The sequence below is a fragment of the Drosophila santomea genome, chromosome 2L (assembly GCF_016746245.2).
Source record: "Drosophila santomea strain STO CAGO 1482 chromosome 2L, Prin_Dsan_1.1, whole genome shotgun sequence".
NCBI classification, from domain to species: domain Eukaryota; kingdom Metazoa; phylum Arthropoda; class Insecta; order Diptera; family Drosophilidae; genus Drosophila; species Drosophila santomea.
In genome coordinates this window covers 22351200-22375318 of record NC_053016.2, presented here as the reverse complement: position 1 = coordinate 22375318, position 24119 = coordinate 22351200, and the positions used below count along the sequence as shown (strand labels likewise).

The 24119-nt window shown below is 43.2% G+C and overlaps 1 protein-coding gene across 1 annotated transcript; it reads left to right on the top strand.

Annotated features, from left to right (window-relative positions):
• Nucleotides 1–21834: 21834 nt before the first annotated feature.
• LOC122756475 lies at nt 21835–22806 on the top strand. The gene has a single exon (XM_044006292.1). It carries the CDS (start codon nt 21835–21837, stop codon nt 22804–22806), a length of 972 nt encoding a protein of 323 aa, XP_043862227.1.
• The last annotated feature ends 1313 nt before the right edge of the window (nt 22807–24119 follow it).

Below are 24119 nucleotides of genomic sequence, written 5' to 3'. Positions count from 1 at the left end.
TCAACGACCCCAGTATCCCACAAATCAAAATTATCAGCCAGCACGGCAATTCTATCCGCCTCCGCGTCCAACGGCCCCTAAACCACAACCGAAACCCATACCAATGGACATCGACGGCTCCATTCGTTCAGGCAACGTCAATTACATGAATAGACCCAACGTTAACGACTTCTCTGGGAAACGACCTGCCCAATTAAACGGACCTCCACCTAAAATCCTTAGGCAGTTTCACATTGCCACGGGGGTTCCAGAAGGCATCCGAGGGAGTAGAGGGCGACTTTTACTACCTTGACCCCGAGGAACAGACCTATTTCGCTAGCGCCGATTCCGAGGGAATTACGGGCTTGTATGACCAGCAATCTGAGGAAAACGAACCGGAAAGCGAATCGACTCCCGTCGACGCTTCGGATGTTAATTTTTTAGGTTAAACGGGTCATCTCTGCCATACTTCCAGTGCATAATGGAAGATGGCACCAAACTACATTTTCTCATAGACACCGGATCGAACCAGAACTACATCCAACCAAATCTGGTGCCACACCCAAAAAAGAACGAAGGGAAATTTTTCGCAAATTCAGTGGGAGGACAAACCCCAATAACTCACCATACTTTTCTCACTCTGTTCAATAACAGAGATAGACCCATCAAATTTTTCTTACTGCCTACACTCAAAACTTTCCACGGCATCCAAGGGAACGACGCACTAAAACAACTAAACGCGGTTATTAACGTTAAAAACGATATATTAACATTAAATGGAAACTATAATATCCGAGTGAAACAACTAATAAAGCTCAGAATGGAGCATATGTCGAACAGTCAGAAGAATCTTATAAATTCACTCCCCCAGATTACACTACCAGAGTAATAGGTGAAATAAGGACATCATCGGATGCACCGGTGTATAGCAAACACTACCCGTACCAAACTTCTTTAAGGCCCGAGGTAGAAAAGCAGATGGGACAATTGCTACAAGACGGCATAATACGACCTTCACGGTCACCATACAACGCACCCGTATGGATAGTCCCCAAAAAAAGCGACGCGTCCGGAGAAAAAAAGTATAGGATAGTCATTGACTATCGAAAACTTAACTCCGTAACTATTTCGGATAGGTACCCTATCCCTGAGATTGGAGAAATAATCGCACAATTGGGTGACAATAAATATTTCTCCGTTCTAGATCTCAAAATCGGATTCCACCAGATATAGAAAAAACTGCGTTCGCAATCAACGGAGGAAAATTTGAATTCACTCGATTTCCTTTCGGTTTAAAGAACTCACCGTCGAGCATTAGACGATATTCTAAGGGAACACGTAGGAAAAATATGCTACGTGTATATCGACGATATTATCGTCTTTAGTCGGTCCGAAAATGAACATGCCACGCACTTAGATAAGATATTTGCCACATTAGAAAAAGCCAATATGAAAGTGCAGATGGACAAATGTGAATTCTTCAAAGAGGAGGTAAATTTCTTGGGATTCACTATCTCACAAAAAGGCGTCAAAACAAACGCGGATAAAGTAAAAGCAATAGAAAAATTTCCGATCACCACAACACTAAAAGAACTTAGATCTTTCCTAGGTCTGGCAAGTTACTATAGGCGTTTTATTCGCGACTATGCTAAACTTGCAAAACCACTGACTAACTTATTGAGAGGAGAAAACGGTCGCATTTGATAAGATAAGAAGAACTTTAGCCTCACAAGACGTCATACTGGCGAACCCAGACTTTAGTAAGGAATTCAAGTTAACAACGGACGCCTCAAACTTCGCTATAGGCGCCGTCTTAGAACAAGAATCCCGACCGATCACTTTCATTTCCCGTACGCTCTCGAAGACCGAAGAAAACTACGCAGCAAATGAGAAAGAAATGCTAGCAATAGTTTAAGCACTTCAGAGCCTACGAATGTACCTTTACGGTACAGCCAAGGTGATAATATACACTGACCACCAACCGTTGACTTTCGCTCTTAGTTCAAAGAACCATAATGGGAAACTTAAAAGATGGAAAAGCTACTAAGAGGAATACAACCACGAGCTAAGATACAAGCCGGGTACCTCTAACGTAGTAGCCGACGCACTTTCCAGAATCTCAACAAACCCCCAAATAAATAGTACAACGGCGACGGTTCATAGCGACGAAAGTTCCTCGCATAATTTGATACCAGTCGAAAATGTCCCCATTAATGTATTCAAAAACCAACTATTTCTCCTGATATCAGAAGAAGAGGAAGAGTCGTTCAAAATTCCCTTTCCTACTTTTCATAGGCACATAATAAAAAAGAAATCATATTCCGAGGAAGATCTGGTGGATATTCTAAAAAAACACCTAAACCCAAAAATCGTGAACGGGATCTTTACACCCGAACACGTAATGGGCAAAATCCAGAATATTTACCCACAGCACTTTAACAATTACAAAACTAGATACACGCAGAAACAAGTCACGGACGTGAGTTCAGAGAGCGAACAGGATAATATCGAAGCTTCCGAACACATGAGGGCGCATAGAAACGCCATTGAAAATAAAATCCAGATACTAAGCAAGTTTTTCTTTCCTGGCCTTCGAAAAAAAACAGAAGCCACGGCAAAAGCATGCGGGACTTGCAAAATAGCCAAATATGACCGAAATCCGCATCATGGGGAGATTCAACCAACCCCCATACCGACGTACCCCGGACAAATCATTCATGTACAGCTAGTACTAACGGCCATAGATAAATTTTCAAAATAAGCCCAGATAAAACTATTAAGATCAAAAGCATCGGAAGATATGAAACATCCACTAAGAGAAATTATGATAGCATTCGGTATGCCCAAGCAGATTGTAACAGACAACGAAAAGGCTCTAAATTCAGCAGCTATCAAGTTTCAGCTGCAAGAGCAGCTGCAGGCAAAAGTCTCATTCAACTCTAACAGAGATAATGAGATGCCTTAAGCTAGACGAAAGCACACTTGAATTTGAAGAACTACTTTTTAAAGCAGTTGAAGAGTACAATACTTCAGTTCATTCAACAACACAAAAAAAACCAATAGACTTATTTTTCGGAAACCAATTAAGCGCAAACCCCCAAGAACTTCAAGATGTTAGGAAAAAGATCAGCAAAAAAATAGAAAAAAAACAGAATACCGACTTAGAATACCACAACCAAAGAAAGAACCCAATAAAGAAATACGAGGTAGGGGAAACAGTTTATGTGAAAATAGATAAAAGGTTAGGGTCAAAACTAACACCGAGATACAGAAAAGAAATAGTCCCAGAGGATAGGAACACAACCATAAAAACACATTCAGGGAGAATAGTACACAAAAATAATATTAAGAAATAACATTCATTCGCAGGTTACTCTTATTGCCAACATGTTTCGGACGGGTCACCATACTAGACTACACCCACTCCCAACTCATTCCCATAAAAACGGGAACCGCTGTTCTGCAAAACGGGACATTTACAATTTTCCACGTGTTCAACATTGAAGAATACGAATCCGCGTTCGGTGACATATCAAACAGATTAAATGAAATTAACAAAACGCACCCACTTCTCCCTTTCTTAAAATTCGAACTTATGAAGTCGGAATCAGACTTAAGAAAACTTAAACCTTTTAAAAAACAAAAGAGGGCAATAGATGCTTTGGGAACGGCATGGAAATGGTTGGCCGGTTCACCGGACCACCATGACAAAGAAATAATAATCAATAAAATAAACGAACAGCTCGAGAACAATAATAAACAGTTAATAATAAATAAAGTACTAAATGATAGAATTAAACAGTTAAGCTTAATAACCAACAATATAATTAAGGCCACGTCAGAAAATAAAAATTTTATAGACGAAAAAATCTCTCTGTTGCAATATAAATTACACATACTTAAAGAAGAACTTAATAACCTAGTCCATGCAATAGATTTGGCAAAAACAGATACCATAAATTCCATTATATTATCAGAATATGAAACTGAACAAATCGAAAACCTATTCAATAAAGAGATTGTTTTTATGAACCTAGAAGAACTGCTAGAATTTTCCAAAATAAAAATAGCCACCAACGGCAAAAACCTATTTTACATTATTAGCATACCTTTAATTTCTAACGAAACCTGTACACATACAATTTTAAAACCAATAAAAAAGGGTAAAATAATCAACGAGATAAAATACACTAAAATCATCCAATGTAACCAAATAAATTACGGCCTTAAAGGAAATTGTGAAACCCATAACGATAAGTCGATTTGCAATAAAATAAACCTAGTAGACCTAAGCAACGACACGTGTATCACACCGCTACTAAGAAGTCGAACACCTAACTGCAAGATCATCAATAGCCAACACGTAGCGGACCACGAGGAAATCCTGACCGGCACCATTCTCCTGAATGACTTCAGAGGCACCGTACTCATCGACAGGGAGGAGACAACCTTGGAAGGAACGTTCCTAGTCCAATCCCAGAACTCTACAATCGTCATAGCAAATGACGTGTATGAGACAAAGATGATGACGTACGCCGAGGCTGCACCCCCAGTTCTTCAACTCCAAGCACGAGAGAGCAAGGTGGAAGAAGTTCTTTCGCTACAAATGCTAAAGGAATTCAATATCAACAATACCAGGGAGCTTGAGATGATAAGAGACGACAGCACCAAGACAGCAACAATCAACGTCTCGGTGACAGGGACTCTGCTTTTGGCACTCATCGCGACAATCGGCTGGATAGCAAAACAAAAGCTATCTCATAGGGGCCACCAGCTAAATAAGGAAGTCGAAACACCAGGAACAAAACCAAAGACACCTACTGGACCAACCCGGAAACGCCTCTACTTCGCATCCGAGGACGTCTGCGTCTAAAGGGGGAGGAGTTAAGACCAAATATGATAAGAACACACAAGAACACAAATCTCGATCACGACTCCACCACATGCAGTACATCCGCCACGAGCAGACAGTCAGCGAAGTCCCAATAACAACAACAAGCCCAATGCAGCCCAACATAAACCAAGAAATTGCACAACAAACAACAGCTCAGCAAGAACAGGCACATTGACTCCAGCTACGACGGCAGTGCATCCGCCACGTGCGCTGCATCGGCAGAATGTCTGCACCGGCCAAGTCGTGGGAACGCCAACGACATCGGACACCATCAGCGACAACGGCGCAGCCACAACGGCAGCGGCAAAGCTACAGCGGCAGCGACGGCTTCGACGACATCAGCGACGTCGGCAGAGAATAGGTTTAATTATTAATTGTAAAACTTAGTCCAGTCAGTTCCAAAATTAACACCAATAAAATCTGACGTGTTCTTTTTTTAAAAAGAAAATTAAAAATATCTTTTAATTTATATATTGATATACGCCAGGCTTTTAGGTGGGCAAAAATCGTTCGACGCTAGTTGCTACCACCCAAAATTCTCTTGGTTGCATGCTTTGCCATAGTGCAGAGCATGCCATATATTATTTCCCGCAATTTAGAGACTTAGCGCCAGTAGATCGAGGCAAAGAGTCTAAAGTGCCTAAAGGCAATGAAGCTCGAGCCGCTGCCGCACCTGTGGAATCAGGCATCATACGCTGCTCCATCTAAATGGTCCGCCTTCCTCGCAGCCGCATGTTTCGTTGTCTTCAAGTTCCCACACTGAGCCTTCTGCCCCGCATTCGACATCTTCTACTCTAATTGCCCAGGATCTCGGTAGTGACCTTGTGCTGCTAGCCACTGCAACCGTTCTAGTGCAGAATCGGTCGGGACTGTTCGTTCCCTGCAGGGCCTTGTTAGATTCTGGCTTTCAACTGCACTTGGTCACCTCTCGGTTTGCAATTCAACTGCAACTTAAGAGGTCGAGGTCGTCTGGCTCCGTCACTGGAATCGGGTATTTCAATTTCGCGACTGATGGATTCTCGGTAGGAATTGCGATGAGCTGCTGTGCGTAGGTAAGATAAAGTTGTTGCCAGGACTGCCACTGCTTCAGAAAACTCGTCTGGGCTGGGTTGTGTCTGGAGGCTGCGCGCGCCCGTGCGGTAGTGCCTTAATAGCTTTACGCGTTCCTTCTGCAGCCAGCGAGGAAAACAGCATTGATGTTGAACTTGATTCACTTCCGCAGCGCTCTTGGGAGGTGGACTTTGGGAAGCGGCGGTGAAAACGGCCAAGCATCATTTCTACCGCGCTGTGGGTACGGCGGTTCTGACCTTCGACGAGCTGAGGACGCTGGTGTGCCACATCTCGGCAGTTATTAACTCCAGACCTTTAGTTCCCATTTCAGAGAGCCCTGCCGATCTGGACGTCCTCACTCCGGCGCATTTTCTCAATGGTGGTCCGCCATCGTCGTTTGACGAGCCAGATATAACGGCCTAAACTATAATCGGTTTGACTCTTGGCAGCGCATCTCCTTTCTTCAGCAAATCTTTTGGTCGCGATGGAAGGAAGAATAATTGACGTTGATCCAGCAGCGCTCCAAGTGGCGCACCCCAAAGCCCTGCGTAGCCGTGGACAACGTTGTTCTTGTTAAGGACGAGAATCTACCCCCAATGAGATGGCCTTTGGCGAGAGTCATGCAGTTGATTCCTGGCAGAGACGGCGTCGCTCGAGTTGCAGAATTGAGGACCGCGTCTGGAGTAATAAGGCGGGCAGTGAAAAAGCTGTGTTTGCTTCCCCTTGAGGACTCTGTTGGAAACCAAGCTTCCAACGGGGGGAGGATGTTGGGTCATGCAGACGCCAAAACGGTGCAGTAGACTAATCTTATACTCTTAATATTTTAAGCCGAAGTAGTCAGTAATAGCAGTTGCGATGCCCATAGTGCAAAACGCTGTTCTCGCACGAATTTATCTGTACGGCGCTCATTGCTTCTTCTCTTTGTTATCTACCTACATTAAGCTTGGGTGCTGCATTTCTGTCCCGCCAATTGTCACTTCGTTTTTCGGCAAAGACTCTACTTGTGAATTCGATATAGATCTTGGTCGGCCCTAGCTGCCAGTATAATAAACAAAATAAACAGTATCGGAAAATAGACAAACCTTTCTTCGGCTATTTATTATTCGCAACAGCTACTGAATAAGCGAAAAGGCTAAACAGTTGACTTTTGTCAAAAATATGAATTATGAAAATATTGTTATTGGTTTTGTAGATTCTGATTGGGCTGGATGTGAGACATATCGAAGAAGTACTACCGGTTTTCTTTTTAAAGTATGCGAATCTTGCTTGATATGTTGGAGTACCATGAAACAGAAATCAGTTGCAGCTTCATCAACAGAAGCAGAATATATGGCATTGTTTGAAAGTTTACGTGAAATCATTAATGAATGGAATTAAGATTGAGTTAAATAAGCCTATAGACATTTATGAAGACAACCAAGGTTGTATTAGCATAGCGAATAATCCAGTCTGTCACCAACGAACCAAGCATATAGATATTAAATATCACTTTACCAGAGAAAAGAAACTAATTTTTCTTAAGTATATTTCAACAGATATGCAGCAGCAGATATACTGACAAACCCGTTACCGGCAGCAAGGTTTCTACATTTGAGACAACAATTGGGTCTATTTGAATAATGGATCATTCTAATAATAATATGTTAAAGAAATATTAAAAGTACACTTTGAAGTTCCTTTATAATTTGTAATACTATAATGTAAGCAATATCTTTAATTTTTATGTATCTTTAATTTTTGTAAATCTTTTACTTGTATTAATAGATCTGATTAGGTTTTACTGGGTTTCCCTAATCCTTTGCAGAAAATGCTGGATCATAAAATTGTATTTGCCCCAGAACGCACCAACTTGTCAAAAAAGAATTTTTTTAATTTTTGAAATTTAACCAATCAATGAATCTTTTGAGGAGGTGTGTTTTAAATGTCCTTATATCTATGTGTATAATTGTATACATGAGAATGGTTTTAACACGACCATATATGAGGGTGGATAAATATATGTTCCTGGTTGTATTCTTGGTCTTAACAAAACTAACAACGCGGGAATGGGAAGAGAGTTTTTAGAGAAAATGTGCCGGATGATGGCAAACTTGGATCAAGCTTTGGTAACTAAAACACCAGTTCAGCAGGTGGGAAAATTGAACAATTGTACTCAAAATACACTTTTTGCTTCTGTTACTAATTTAAATTAGGAAATCTCTTTATTTTTCGATGCGAGGGATCATTTTTCTCGCTTTTTAGATTGGCGTCCGAATCTTCAATATTGAGAAGCAAAGATGTTGCACCTTTGACTTAACTGTTTGCGCAAATCAATTGTTTGCAGCAATGCAAGTCAACTCACTGCATATATTGTCGCATGAAGCACCACTCATTATAGCATATGAAGCATCACCCATCCGTCTCTCAGCATAACTTCATAACTTCTCGCTTAGCAAATCAACTCAAATCCAACCTCGATTTCTGGGATCGGAGGATCTTCCATGATCTCTGATAAGACAGTCGATATTCTTGCGTAATAATTTATCTGGGACTAATTCATTTGGACAGGACGTTGCCAAGTTTTTAAAACGCCAAACTTGGTTGAATAGTATTTGGAGGGATGTCCAGTATGCCAATTCAAAAATCGGTCTTTGCCGACATCATAAAGGACATTTTGATCATTCTGATGATGATACACTTTGATTTTGGGACATTAAAGACTTAACTATTACTCTGATTTGATTGACGTTTAAGCCTCGGTTTCGAGCTTTTCTAATATGGACTTTAGACTTTAGGGTTCTGATCAAATGAAGAGAGAAAGCTTTGGAGTTGCTGACTTTAATTGTCTTTGCATTTCTCTTGGATTCAAGTGCATTCGCTCTTGGATACAAGTGCTCTTAGATTCTTATAATTTTGTTTATTGAAATCTAATAATTCTGTTGTTCGGGATTGCGAATCCGAGCTTTGAACGTGGGAACGTGACGATTATGCGAGGGCCTAAGAAAGAATTGTTTAAATTAAGCTACGGATGTTTAGTCTACCAGTGGGTGACTTATCAGGTATCTGGTATCTGTTGGGTACATCGAGAGTAGTGTAGGGTGTGTTTGTGTTTACATGTTGTATGTGTATTAGGGTGTAGGCATGTGCTTAAGTCTTAGGGACTTATGGATATGTCACTCCCCCAATCATTAAATTTGGCCTGTCCTCAGGTCGTTAAATTTGGATATAAATTATGTTTTAAGTGTAGCCCTAGGTTATCCGACGCCGCAGTCCAAGGGGAAAGGGGTTGAGTAGTTCAGCGCCGATGCAATCGGCTGCTCTGCTAGGGCTGTATGTGCTGGAGATCTTCTCCTCCGGGGATGACGTAATCGTCAACGTAGTCGTCTCCTCAGCTAGGTAGGGGTGGTTCTCTGGCCTTTGCTCAGCGCCGTTCCTGATTGTGATCAGTTTACGATGGGAGAACTTTCTCCGTTATTAACTGCCCTTAAGGCTAGATAACCAATTCAACAAATGCAGCTTTAGCTGGAGTAGGATTTATGAGCCACTGCTCTTTATTGTTATACAAATCAAACTGAAAACTTATTCTATTTTACAAAAGCTATTCGCGGTCGGCAAGCCGACCGCTCGTCCAGCAAAGTGCTGACACTAGCAAAAACAGCATATCTCCCCATACCGGGAAGACCAATGAGAACCAGACACGGCCCCTACAGAGTTTATGCTGAATTTGCATATAAAATATAGGGTAACAGCCCCGAACTTATATCGACTTAAATCTACTCATTAACAGTGTTAACTTATATCATAACATTGTTTTCTGGTTGAATATTTTCCTTGACATTAGTTTCAGGGTGCGGATGCTCATTTTTTTGCTTACCATAATTGACAATAATTTTCTTAGGTATATGCTAAATACAGAGTCAAACTAATTATCATGTAATGCATATCATTTGGAAAAGCTGTAGTGTTTTACATGCAATTTTATCATTTCTCTTGTTTCTAAGTGATTTATTGGTTTTAAACGTGTAACATTGTTGGTGATATAAATCGTTTGTGTAAAATCTGCTAGATTAATGATGTTGTTTCCTGATATTAATATTTTGTTGTTTGTACAATCTTGGTTGACAACTGTTTTAGGAATATTCCATGTTAAAAGTATATTTGGTTCTATATAATTCATTTGGAAATTTCTTTGGGTTTTAATGTATTTGCATTAAGTTTGCTCTTGTTTAATAAGTCCAAGTTTATATTTGTCGAATATTAATTTATCTGTATCTTTATGAAATACTTGGCTATCGAATATATAAAATTTATCGAATATTTGCTCGGTTAGAATATAGTTATGTTCATCTGGGTACGGATCTATTTGAAATATCGGAACTTTAGGGACCTCGCTAGGAGCGTGGGATATAATCAAAATTTCGTTTGTATCTGTCTTGAGCCAAGTTGATGTTTTTATCTTTAGCATTTTCTCCGAGTTTACGTGTTTCAAATAATCGTGTTTTAGTAATTTTGGGTTAAAAATTCCAAATCTGTTTAATTGCATACCCAACTCAATATCTTCTGTGTATTCTGTAAACTGCTGTAGGTTGAATATCAGTATCGCAATTTGTTGGTTCTGTTCTTTGTCCACCTTAAGCCTATTTGTTATGTCTATACCGCTGTTGATTATGTCGATAACCATGTTTAGATTACAATGTTATAAATTTTTTCCTATAGCTCCTCCCTGTCGTCTTCATCTAATGTACCAAATAAGTATTTATATGCCTTCCTTACTACGTTCAAGATACCTCTTTTGCTTCTGTTAATAATTCTTAATCCATTTATTTCCCGTTTTAGTTTATCGACTAAATATTGTATCTGAGGTACATTGGGATAGCCATTTGCTTCAGTTAGTAGATTTTCACACATAAGCATTGTCTTTGTTATGTTTATACTCAAACAGTAGTATTCGTAGCTGGTTGGAATTTCCATCGTTCCGGTTTGGAACATAAGATATCCATTCTTCGCACTTATTGGGTTTACTTCGATATTGCTGCATTTGACCATAGTGATAAGTGGTAACATGCAACTAAGCTTTATTAGAAATATGTTGCGTACTTTACGCTTCTCTGGCTGGTCTGGAATTATCGTATTTGCTCATATTAATCTTTTTTTGTTTCTTGAATTTGGATTTATAATGAATGATTTTCCTGCCGCGGTTTGTTTCCTCGAAATGTTTACTGTCCACTTGTTCAATCCTTCCTGTCTTTTTTAAATGGGTTGGTGATTTTACTCTTTACGAGTGGAGCCTGTCTATATTTTATATCAACTTCAAAATCATGCCTATTCTTATTAAGATATTCGATCTTATCGATTTTGTTCTGTTGTACATTAAAGTCTGGGCTGCCTGCATATAGAAAAATGTCCGCCGGAGATCGTTTTGTACTATTATGTTTAGTTTAATGATTATTGTTTCGAATCTTGTAAACCTATCTTCGATATTTTGTTCACTACCGATGATTCTCAGCTTTTCATTATTGCTTCTAGCCAATCTCTACTTTTTACCTTAACTAGTGAGGCAAATTTTGAATAAATATCAATGCAAGATAGGAAGATCTGGTTACCCGTGAGATAAAAATCTATCACATATTTTTCCCTTGTGTTAAATATTTCTGTTGTTTCGAATGTCAATTTAGTGTCTCTATGTTCTGTTTTTGCCAGATTACAGATTTCACATTCATTGATAATATTTTGAATAAGCTTTTGACTCCGGGTATTAGTATTTTTCTTTAAACCAATTAATGGCTTTTTCTATACCTGGATGTAAAAGTTCCTTATGTTTCATTAGGATTAGATCCTTAAATTCCGCATAAGTTAGTATATCAATTCGTGGTACATCTCAATAGTTTCGTAAAATTGTTAGGGCTTATGATTTCGGTAAATGCTCTCTGGAAGATTAGAAAATCCTCATCATTAGGGAAGTAAATTGCGCTTTTCTTGGTGCACAAATATTTCTTAATGAGGGTTTTGGCGAGTTCAAGTGTCATTTCTTTTTAAATTATTTTAATCTTTAGTTTTTGAAAGTAGTGGCTTACACTTGATGTGTCACTGTCGCCTTTTTCTATCTCTATTTGTCTAGAGAAGAAATTGATTGGTCTCTTCGTTATGGATATATAATTTAAATTATCTTCATTAGCACTATGTATAGTTGCGTCTGCGCTGTTTGCGACTTCGCCAACCATGACTTTTTCTATCTTTGTGCGAGAACGAGCATCCGCGACATAGTTTTCTTTGCCTGGAAGATATTTTATTTTATAATCGAATTCGTTAAGTTTGATTTTCCACCATTGTACCATACCAATACCAATGGCTTGTGATCAAATGGCCTGCCAAATAAGTATGACCTGAAATATTTTGTCGTCTAAACTATAGCTAACAATTCTTTTTCAATGGTAGCATAGTTTATTTCTTGTTCGTTCAGCGTTCTGCTGGCATAACAAACGGGCTTATGGTTCTGTGATAACACTGCACTAATAGCTACATTACTCGCGTCAGTTGTTAGAGAAAAGGGCTTCGAAAAATCGGGGTAGAGAAATATCGGATCTAAAGTTATCAAAACATTTAGTCTTTCAAACGATTTAATGTAGTCTTTACATTTTATATCTATTACAGCACCTTTCTTTAGTTTGAGGGTCATGGGTTTAACTATCCTGGCAAAGTTAGAAATGAACTTGCGAACCCAAATAATCCAAAAAATGATTTTATCTGTTTAGGTGTCTTAGGTAACGGAAAATTTTTGATTGCATTAGTTTTGTTTGGGTTTGGTTTAATACCATTTGCTGTGACAATATATCCCAGGAATTCAGTTTCTTTTTTCATGAATTCACATTTGTCTAGCTGCAACTTCAAGTTGGCGTCTCTCAGTTTCTCAAAGACTTTCTTAACAGATAAAATATGTTCCTCCAATGAAGTGGAGTAAACAATAATATCGTCCAAATAGACTAAAAAAAAACCTCAAATCTTACAAAAGATTATTCATACATCTCTGAAAAGTAGCTGGAGCATTCTTTAGGCCAAAAGGCATACGTGTATATTCGTAATGCCCATGCTTTGTTGAAAAAGCAGTTTTTGCAATAGAATTTTCGACCATCTGGATTTGGTGAAACCCTTAGCTAGATCAATGGTGGTAAAATATTGGCATCTACCCAATTTATCCAATATCTCATCCATTCGAGGAATCGGGAATTTGTCATTAACAGTTATCTCGTTTAGATTCCTGTAATCAACTACCAACCTAAATTTTTGTTTCCCAGAGGCGTCTGCCTTCTTGGGGACCACCCAAATAGGAGAACAATAAGGGGATTTCGATTTGCGAACGATCCCTTGCTCTATCATTTCTTTGATTTGTTTGTTGTCTTGGTCAAAACTTTGGGGGTACTTATAGGGTTTACGGTATACTGGATCCTCATGCTGAGTCTGGATGACATGTTTAATAGTAATGGTGAAGGTCAAATTTTCGCCTTCCTTGTACTGAATGTCTCTATATTCGTATAGAACTTTCTTTCAATTTCCTCTACATTTAGATGTTCGAGTCTGTACTCGTTACATTCGCGTAACTCATTATTGATCGCGAAGTTGACTATATCGTTGCCAACGGACATAGGATCGACATGTGTTAGGCATTTTGGTAATGCGGTCTCCTTCTTCTGTTGTTCATGCTTTGGTTTAAGGCACTTAGGTGCGGTCTTAACCTTTTGCATCTTTGAATTGATTTCCTCCACTGGAGCAGAATCATCCTTTTGCTGTGGGTCGAGGCATTTAGATGCGGTCTCGCCCTTCTTTTCTCCATACACAAACTTAAAGGTTCTTGAACCTAAAGTCTCGTTATCATAATCTATCTTAGCTTTCGTATCCTCTAGATACTTTCGACCTAACAGGAAATCATAATTGTCGGAAAACTTGTGGATATAGAATTTCTGAAGAGACGGACATACTGAAGTGGGTTTCATTATTATGCTTTTCTTTAATTTTATTGCCCCTTTAATGGTATACTGTGTTAGATCTTCTTCTTTTTCTTCTAAATTTTCAAAATTTTCCCTTATGATATTGATGGATGAACCTGTGTCGATCATTCTCTTGTAAATTTTGTTATGATAACCTATTTTTACATGGGGACTGGTACGTCCTCCTGTGTCACTTGAGTGTCCGAGGCAGTTTGATGAAAATGTACATCCATTCTGCTTTGGCCACTTTGACTCTCTCGTTGTCTTTTTACCGGCATCTGACCGTTAGTATTATTTGAAGTTGAAGGTTGGAAATTAAGGGAGTTGTTAAGAGGATTGTTTTGTTGGCCTTGTTTTAACTCCCTTCTAAACGTGTAATAATTTCCCCTTTGATTAACCGGTATGGGACGAGTGGAATACTGACTTTGATTTATTGTAGGTTGATTCGAATTTTGAGGTTGCGTATTGTTATTCTGATTCGTTCCAGGATAATAATTGCTGTGATTGTAATTTCTATTATTGTAATATCTTTGATTATTGCTTTGACTATGATTTCCCCTGTATCTGCGTCTGTTCCCTTCTAATCTATTTGAACGCTGATTTTCTGGACTGGCGTCATAGAGGCCTAGCTCAATTGAAGCTTGTTTTAATTTATAAATAGTATCAATATCTTTGCGTGCCAATGACATATAAATTCTATCCGGCAATTTTCGATCTATTACAGATTTAACAGTTCTTTTTAACATTTCAGTGTAATTTGATTTATTTAAAGGGTCGCTTTCTAATTCTAACTTGTCAAACATAATCCAATATTGTGATTCGAGCTTCTCGATGAACTTACAGATGCTTCCGGGGTATGATGTATCCTCCAGTTGTCTTATAAGTTTTATATAGGTCCTGTGATCCTTGAATGCCATCGCCAGGACCGTCTTTGTATCCAGCCATGTGTTTACTCTTTCTTGGGTCACGACCTCCAATGCTGCATCCACTAGTAACCGTTTTACTGCTCCGTAGATAACGTGTGCTTGTCTGGCATCTTGGGTAGGGTATACGTTGAGTAGCTGCTCGTCCTGGTTAACAAACACAGATAGCTTGCCAGGTGTGCCATCGTAGTAGTTCAGTTCTTTAATTTGATTTAATAATTGATTTAGGTGGGTTTCCGAAAGTTGCGGAACTGCCATGGTGTATTTGTATAAGTTTCTGGATACACGGTGTTTATTTGAATTTTTTGTTTTAAGTTACGGAATTAAAAATTTTAATTAATTTTGTTTCCGACCGCACGGGATTTTAAATTGTTTTGCAGATGTTACTGACCCCACGGGATTTTTTTCTTGAATACTACTTTCACGTAGATTCTTTTGCGGATCTCAAAATAATTTTAGAATCGCTGTTTTAATTCGCCGATCCTGGATAGCTAGTTGTATAGCGTATCCTTCAATGGATCAGTACCGTACTAAAAGGACTCTTTAATTAACAGATCCTACCGACTGCGCCAATTAAATAATCGCAATACTCATATGAAAAAAAAAATAATTTTATTTTACTGAATGATTACAATATTTTTAGTTGAGAAGAACACCGACCGATTATAATTAGGTCTCAAACTGAACTCTGATAATTACTCTGATTTGATTGACGTTCAAGCCTCGGTTTCGAGCTTTTCTAATATGGACTTTAGACTTTAGGGTTCCGATCAAATGAAGAGAGAAAGCTTTGGAGTTGCTGACTTTAATAGTCTTTGCATTTCTCTTGGATTCAAGTGCATTCTTATAATTTTCTTTATTGAAATATAATACTTCTGTTTTTCGGGACTGCGAATCCGAGCTTTGAACGTGGGAACGCAACGATGATGCAAGGGCTTAAGCATAGATTGTTTAAATTAGACAACGGATGTTTAGTCTACCAGTGGGTGACTTATCAGGTATCTGGTATCTTTTGGGTACATCCAGAGTTGTGTAGGGTGTGTGGGTGAGTTTGGGTGTACATGTTGTATGTGTATTAGTGTGTAGGCATGTGCTTAAGTCTTAGGGACTTATGGATATGTCACTCCCCCAATCATTGAATTTGGCCTGTAATCAGGTCGTTAAATTTGGATATCTCATAACATTGTTTTCTGGTTGAATATTTTCCTTGACATTAGTTTCAAGGTGCGGATGTTCTTCTTTTTGTTTACAGTATTTGACAATAATATTCTTAGGTATATTTTTAAACTTATATGCTAAATACAGAGTCAAGCTAATTATCATGATGACAAAAGTTGTAATGCATATAATTTGGAAAAAGTTGTAGTGTTTTACATGCAATTTTATCATTTCTCTTGTTTCCAAGTGATTTATTGGTTCTAAACGTGTAACATTGTTGGTGATATAAATCGTTTGTGTAAAATCTGCTACATTATTAGAAATTAGGAATTCATCTATTTGCTTGGTAGAATTTTTAATTTTAATGATGTTGTTTCCTGATATTAATATTTTTTTGTTTGTACAATCTTGGTTGACAACTGTTTCAGGAATATCCATGTTAAAAGTATATTTGGTTCTATATAATTTATTTGGAAATTTCTTTGGGTTTTAATGTATTTGCATTGAGTTTGCTCTTGTTTAATAAGTCCAACAATACATTTGTCGAATATTAATTTATCTGTATCTTTATGAAATACTTGGTTATTGAATACATAAAACTTATCGAATATTTGCTCGATTAGAATATAGTTATGTTCATCTGGGTACGGATCTATTTGAAATATCGGAACTTTAGGGACCTCGCTAGGAGCGTGGGATATAATCAAAATTTCGTTTGTATCTGTCTTGAGCCAAGTTGATGTTTTTATCTTTAGCATTTTCTCCGAGTTTACGTGTTTCAAATAATCGTGTTTTAGTAATTTTGGGTTAAAGATTCCAAATCTGGATTCCAACTCGATATCTTCTATGTATTCTGTAAACTGCGGTAGGTTGAATATCAGTATCGCAATTTGTAGGTTCTGTTCTTTTTCCACCTTAAGCCTATTTGTTATGTCTATACCGCTGTTGATTATGTCGATAACCATGTTTAGATCATGGGTTTTCACGGAGTCTGCTGACATGTTATAAATATTTTCCTATAGCTCCTCCCTGCCGTCTTCATCTAATGTACCAAATAAGTATTTATATGCCTTCCCTACTACGTTCAAGATACCTCTTTTGCTTCTGTTAATAATTCTTAATCCATTTATTTCCCGTTTTATTTTATCGACTAAATATTGTATCTAAGGTACATTGGGATAGTCATTTGCTTCAGTTACTAGATTTTCGAACATAAACATTGTCTTTGTTATGTTTATACTCAAATAGTGGTATTCGTAGCTGGTTGGAATTTCCATCGTTCCGGTTTGGAATATAAGGTATCCATTTTTCGAACTTATTGGGTTTACTTCGATGTACGTTAAAGTCTGGGCTGCCTGCATATAGAAAAATGTCTGCCGGAGATCGTTTTGTACTATTATGTTTAGTTTTATGATTATAGACGTATAAGATTGTTTCGAACCTTGTAAACCTATCTTCGATATTTTGTTTACGGTCTTGTGAAATCTTTCTATATCGGATACACCATTTTTGCTGGTTGTTACAGAAATTTGTACGCCTTCGGATCTTAACCAATTTTGCAAAGCCATGAACATAAAAGTTGAATCTTTGTCTGCTTTAATTTCTTGTGGCTTTCCCATATCATTGAATATTTTAGTAATGGCTCTTTTCGCTTCTAGCCAATCTCTACTTTTTACTTCTACTAGTGAGGCAAATTTTGAATAAATATCAATACAAGATAAGAAGATCTGGTTACCCGTGAGATAAAAATCTATCACGTATTTTTCCCTTGTGTTGTGAGGAGTCTTAAAACTCCCCACAAATCCGGGTGCAGGAGATCGGCGTATCAACAGCGAAGACGGCTGGAATGCGAGAGGATAAAAGGGCGGTCAGGTCAAACGGGAAATAATGAACCTTGGACCTCAGCAAAGCGGAGAGACCGTGAAATAAAGGTACCGCGCTGGACCTCGGACTCAAACCCGCCAAGGGCGTAGAGGTCATACGGTAACGGTGTGCTAAAGGGGAAATGACGGGATTCTCGCAGCTGATATAAGGGACGGCGCCGGCGCAGCTCGGGACAGTCAAGAAGAAGTGCGCGAAGGGCCATACAGCCACACAGTCGGTCGGTACGCGAACAACACGGAAGTCAGCGAAAGTACGCCACACGGGCGATCAGTCAATACCGAGTGACAGTGAAGCAGCGGAAACACAAGTGCGTCAAGCGAGCATCCCGAGTGGATCTCTGCAAGTACAGATCAGCGAAGGACGAGCGAACACCAGGACCAGAAAAGGGACGGCGGAGTCAGTGGTCGCGACGGTGGTTCGGAGAGGAGCGCTAGCTTAACTCACGGACGATACACCCTAACCCATAACATCCTAAGCCCTGGTAGAGCCCGCAGGTTATCCGTCGGCAAGGGCGATAAGTGCCTGGCCTACGCAGGAAGGGACGGTGGAGTCAGTGGTCGGCAAAGGTGGTTCGGAGAGGAGCGCTAGCTGGTCTCTCGGACGATACACCCCGTCGCCATAACATCATAAGCCCCAGGCGAGGCAGTGCGAATTCCCCATCGGAAACGACGCAGGCACACGAAGGAAGGACGACGAAGGAGCAACGACGCGCATCCGACGGCGAGGGTCACCGAATTCTGTTCAGCAAGTGACGCTAAATAAAGTTGATTTAAATCTGAGACTCTGTCTTCTCTTTGGTCGGGCAATCACACAAATCATAAATTTGGTGGGTCGAACAAACAAACTCTCTGAGGTAGCCGTTGCAATTCGTAGCGAGCAGAAACAAGAAAATTAGTTCGTTACATCTGGCGCCCAACCGTAATTGTCCTGGCCAAAAGAACAGAGGAGAAGATGGGGAAATCGTGGCTATACAGCCTGAAGAGGGATGACTTTCCCGCAATAGCGAGCGCCCTAAGCAAGACGCTGTCCGAATTTATCCAGCAGACGAGCCCGAAACGGTCGCCATACTGGAGGCATTGGAAAGGGAGTACACAAGGAGACCGACCCCGGAAGTCAAAGTCACCGGCGTGGAAGGCCTGATGAGGAGCCTCGATGTCCACAGCATGATGGAGGCCAGCGGGAGCAGACCCGAAAGTCAGGAAACCGGGGGTGAACGGCGGGAAAGCAGCCGCGAGAGAAGGGAGAGGCGGGTGTCCAGCCGCGATCGGCGAGACATCGCAAGAGTAGCCCCTCCGGATTACGCGAAGATTGCGAAACAGGTGCGGGAGTGGAGCTCCGGTACGACGGTCACGACAAGCCATTGGAGTTCCTGGAGCAGGTGGAGTGGTCAGCAATGACGTACGGCCTAGAGATCAACCAAATCCCGCGAGCGATGCCGAAATTGCTGAAGGGCAGGGCCCTAAAGTGGTTCATCGCCAACAACAGATTCTGGGAGACATGGGCAGAGTTCATCCCCAGCTTCCAAGAATTTCTCCTTCCCAGAGGCTTCATGACGAAGCTGGCAGACCAGGTCAGGCAGAGGAAGCAGCGGCATGGCGAGTGCTTCAAAGATTATGTGGTGGACATGCAGACCCTAATGCGGCCTTTGGGGATGTCCCAGAAAGAGATATTGGAGAGGATAAGGGAGAACAGCACTCCAGCTCTACGAATGTTTGTCCGCCGTACGAGTGCCGACACCTGGATGCTCTGATGGCCCTGGCCGACGAATTCGAGGAACTGGACTCCCAAAGGGAGCGTTTCGAGTCAGAGCGGACCCACAGAGTCCGCCACCATCGGGATTTCCCAAGAGGGGAACAGCACGCGGTGTGCAGAAGGTGCCAAGAGGAGCCCACAGGACCATCGAGGCACGAAATGAACGGGCGAGGGCCAGGTGCGGCGGGGGTTTGTATTAAACCCAGGATCACTGGATGCGGGATCACTGGATGCGGGAATGTCGGAACCGACCGATCACCTTTTGCTGGACGTGCGGGAGAATCGGCCCGAAGACCTCAGAGTGCTGTCCAAGATCGGGAAACGCCACGCGGCCCCAGCCTCAGAGGGGCAACCAGGGTTCGCAAGGTGCTGCCCCTCAAAATTAATGGGCAAGCTGAAGGCGGAAGAAAGGCAACTGTCCGCCACAGTGCTCATAGACGGAATGGAAGTTAAGGCCACGATGGACACCGGAGCCACAGCAAGCTTTATTAGCGAAGAGTTGGCGGACAGGTTGCGGGCAGTGGGAGAGGTCGTATCCACGAGAAGAGAAGTGCGGATGGCTGATGGACGGTTTGAGGAGGTCACATCGCTGCTCGAAGTGGACATAGGACTGGGAGAGAGGACCGTAAGAATGCAACCACAACATCATCGACGCTCTAGTACTGGGATGGGATTTCCTAACGATACCAGCGGGACAGGTGGTTCGAAGCGGTGCACGCGAGAAGCTGTCAGTGGCAGTCGTGGAGAGGACGACCGACTTTGCGGAAGAAGATATTGACGGCTTCCTGAAGGCAGAGCTAGCAGAGTTGGGAAGAGTCCACAGAATCACGATGAAGGACGATCAACCGGTCAAACAGCGCTACTACCCGAAGAACCCGAAGATGCAGGTGGAGATCAACGCCAAGGTCGACGAGTTGCTACAAAAAGGGTGCATCGAACCGTCTAGGAGCCCGTACAGCTCTCCCATAGTGATGGTGAAGAAGAAGACGGGCGCTTGTGTGTAGATTTCCGCCAGATAAACGCAAAGTCCGTGATGATCAACTACATTCTGGATCAATTAAGGGAGGCGAAATACATAAGCAGTCTGGATTTGAAGGACGGGTACTGGCAGATTCCGTTGGAAGCGGCAAGTCGGCAATATACGGCATTTACGGTGCCGGGAAAGGGCCTATTCCAGTGGAAAGTAATGCCATTCGGACTGCACTCCGCATCGGCAACGTTCCAGCGGGCGTTGGACTAAGTGATAGGACCCGAGATGATGCCACACGCGTTTGCGTACCAGGGCGACATAATTGTGATCGGACGGACACTACAAGAACACAAGCGCAACCTGAAAGAGGTTTTCCGGAGGCTAAGGGCGGCAAACCTGAAAGTTAACGCAGATAAGTGCAAGTTCTTTCGGAAGGAGCTACAATACCTGGGCCACCGAGTGACGGATCAGGGCATCGGAACGGATCCGGAGAAAGTGGCGGCAATAGCTCAGCTAAAGCCCCCGGGAAACGTGAAGGAGCTGCGACAGTACCTAGGAGTGGCGTCGTGGTACAGACGTTTTGTACCAGATTTTGCGACGTTGGTACAACCGCTGAACGCACTCCTAAAGAAACAGGCAAAATGGGAATGCACAGACGCCCACCAAGAAGCATTCGAGGCCGTCAAAACCAGGTTGGTCGCCGACCCGATCCTGGCATGCCCCGATTTCACAAGGACGTTCGTGCTACAGACGGACGCCAGCGTCTACGGGCTGGGCGCTATCCTCACACAGCACTCCGAGCAAGGCGAGCGGGTCATATCCTACTCCAGCAGAGCTCTGAACGGAGCGGAAAAGAATTATTCTGCAACAGAGAAGGAGTGTTTAGCGATAGTGTGGGCTGTCAGGAAATTAAGACCGTACCTGGAAGGCTACCACTTCAAAGTGATAACGGATCACATGGCCCTGAAGTGGCTGAACAGCATCGAGAGCCCGTCCGGAAGGATCGCGAGGTGGGCATTGGAGCTCCAACAATTCGACTTCGAAATTGCATACAGAAAGGGCCAGCTGAACATCGTCGCGGACGCCCTGTCGCGACAGCCGCTGCAGGAAACTAGCCGCAGGATAACGGCGAAGGAAGAAGTGGGCAGATGAGATGCAAAGGAAAATGAAGCAGGTTCCCCAAAAATACCCAGACTACCTAGAGGAGGCCGGCCAACTGTATAGGCACATTCCGCACCGGGCAGGAAACGAGGATGTGGTGTCATGGAAGCTGTGTGTACCAACCAGGGAGAGGCAGCGCGTCATGGCCGAGAACCACGACATGCCGACGGCAGGACACCTGGGAAGTCGGAAGACAATGGCGAGGGAGGCAGCCAGGTACCACTGGCCAGGAATGCACCGAGACGTCAGAAGGTACGTGCGGAACTGCGAGAGCTGCATGAAATACAAGTCCAACCAGCTGCAAGCAGCCGGAAAAATGCTGACACAGGCGCGGACTTTGTGGGCCCCTTGCACGGGAATTCGATGCTCCTGGTCCTGGTGGATCGGTTCTCCAAGTGGACCGAGATCGTTCCATTGCGTAGGGCGACCACCGAGACGCTACGAAAGGCCGTGCGAGAGCGGATAGTGGCCAGGTACGGAGTGCCAAAAATCATGATCACGGACAACGGAGTCCAATTCACGAGCAGGGCGTTCAAGAGGTTCTTGGAGGAGCTGGGTGTAAAACACCAGCTCACGGCTCCATATACTCCGCAAGAAAACCCGACGGAAACCACCGGATACTCACCGGCATTTATAACGCAGGGAAGAGAACCGAGGCTGCCAAATACGTTGTTCGACGAACAGACGGCCGGAACGGGCAGATGTCCACAGACGCCGGTAGAAAACGCGGAAAAACTCAAGGAGATCTTCGAACTGGTGCGGAGAAACATAGAAAAGGCAGTGCAGGATCAGGCACGCCACTATAATCTCCGAAGGAGGCCGTGGAAACCCAAGGTCGGAGAAACTGTGTGGGCCAAAGAGCACCACCTGTCAAAAGCCGCGGAGGGCTTCGCGGCAAAGCTGGCACCAAGGTTCGACGGGCCTTTCAAAATAAAGAAATTCACGTCACCGGTAATTTGTATAGTGGAACACGCAACAACGAGGAAAACAAAAACGGCTCATATTAGCGACTTGAAGCCGGGAAGCGCGGGCGCCGGCCGTCCAGAGGACAACGAGAGCGACAATCAACAATAAAACCCTTTCGCGTAGAAGGGGGGAAGACGATACAGGGTATCGAAAAGTCGAAAGTCGCAAGAGCGGGACAGGGAGGGTACACAGCCGGAAAACCGTTAACGGCTAACGCACACAGTTGCCAATTCCGTGGGAGGCAGGTGCACGGAGGAGAATCCCTTCCCCGCGGAATAACGGCGGAAAGGAGCAGATCGAAAACCGAGGTTTCGTCGCGGCGGAAAAAGCGAGAGTCGGTCTTTTAAGATCAAGTCGGCACATGATGATGAACACACGCAGCGCGCAAAACAACCGGGAGGTAAGGGAGACCGGCACTGGGGAACAGCCCAAAGCGATATGGAGGGCGGATGTTGAGTCCTACCTCCAGCTTCTGGCGTCACCCCTGGTGTCGCGATCCCCATCCCCGGTCCAGGAGGACACGGAGGAAGTGCCCGACACGGAGCTGTCGAAGGAAGAGGCGATGGCCGAAGGACCGTTGGACTACGTGCCCCTCTCTTCGGAGAGCGAGGAGGACGACGGGGGTGAGAAAAGGACCACACTCACCGTCGTCGTTGCCACAGTCGCCACCGCGGCAGCCACCGTTGCCACCGACACCACCGCCGCCGTCGCAGCCACAGCATCAAGAGATGCCACAGCCGCCGCTGCCGCCACCGGCGCAGTCGCAGCCACCGCCACCACCGAAACTCGCGCGGCAAGAGTCATGCCCCGAGGCAAGACAGCCACCGCAGCGACCCTGCCTCCGCAGGCAGCAGTCGCTGTGTGAGAAGCCGTGGCGAGAAGTCGAGCGCGCGGAGTGGCCACCCAAAGTGGTCGAGGAGGCCGAGCAGGCGACACAAGGACCGTTGGGCTAAGCTCTTCGTACTGGACGGCCAGCGGTTCCGGTTGAAGGTGCGTCGCGGCGGGGATAAACGAGTCTACGTGCCACAATAAACAAAGACAAAAGCGAAAGCGAAAACAGAGTTGTTGGGACAGGGGAGGGCAAGGGCACACATTGCTCACACTAAAAAAAAAGGAGTCATCCGCAGCAGCCAACAGGCACGCGGGCCAGCGAACGGACGCGGGGCCAGGCACGCGGGCCGGCAATCGGACGCGGGGCCAGGCAGGCGGGCCGGCAAGTCGACGCGAGGCTGCCGCAGGCGCGGAGACGAAGAAGGAGGCCGCCAGGGCGCTTGAGGGCCAGGGGCAGCCGCCCGGAGCATGTAGGGGCGTTCATCAGGGATCCCTGCGGAAGGGCCTCCAGGGTGCCCGTGTCCAGGGCCGGCAACCCTGGAGCATCAAGGGACATCATGTCATATTCGAGGAGCTGAAACGAAGAGAGG

Bases quoted from the DNA above. Each gene is read 5' to 3' on its own strand.
- LOC122756475 (XM_044006292.1), top strand. From the start codon at position 21,835: ATGGAAGCTGTGTGTACCAACCAGGGAGAGGCAGCGCGTCATGGCCGA.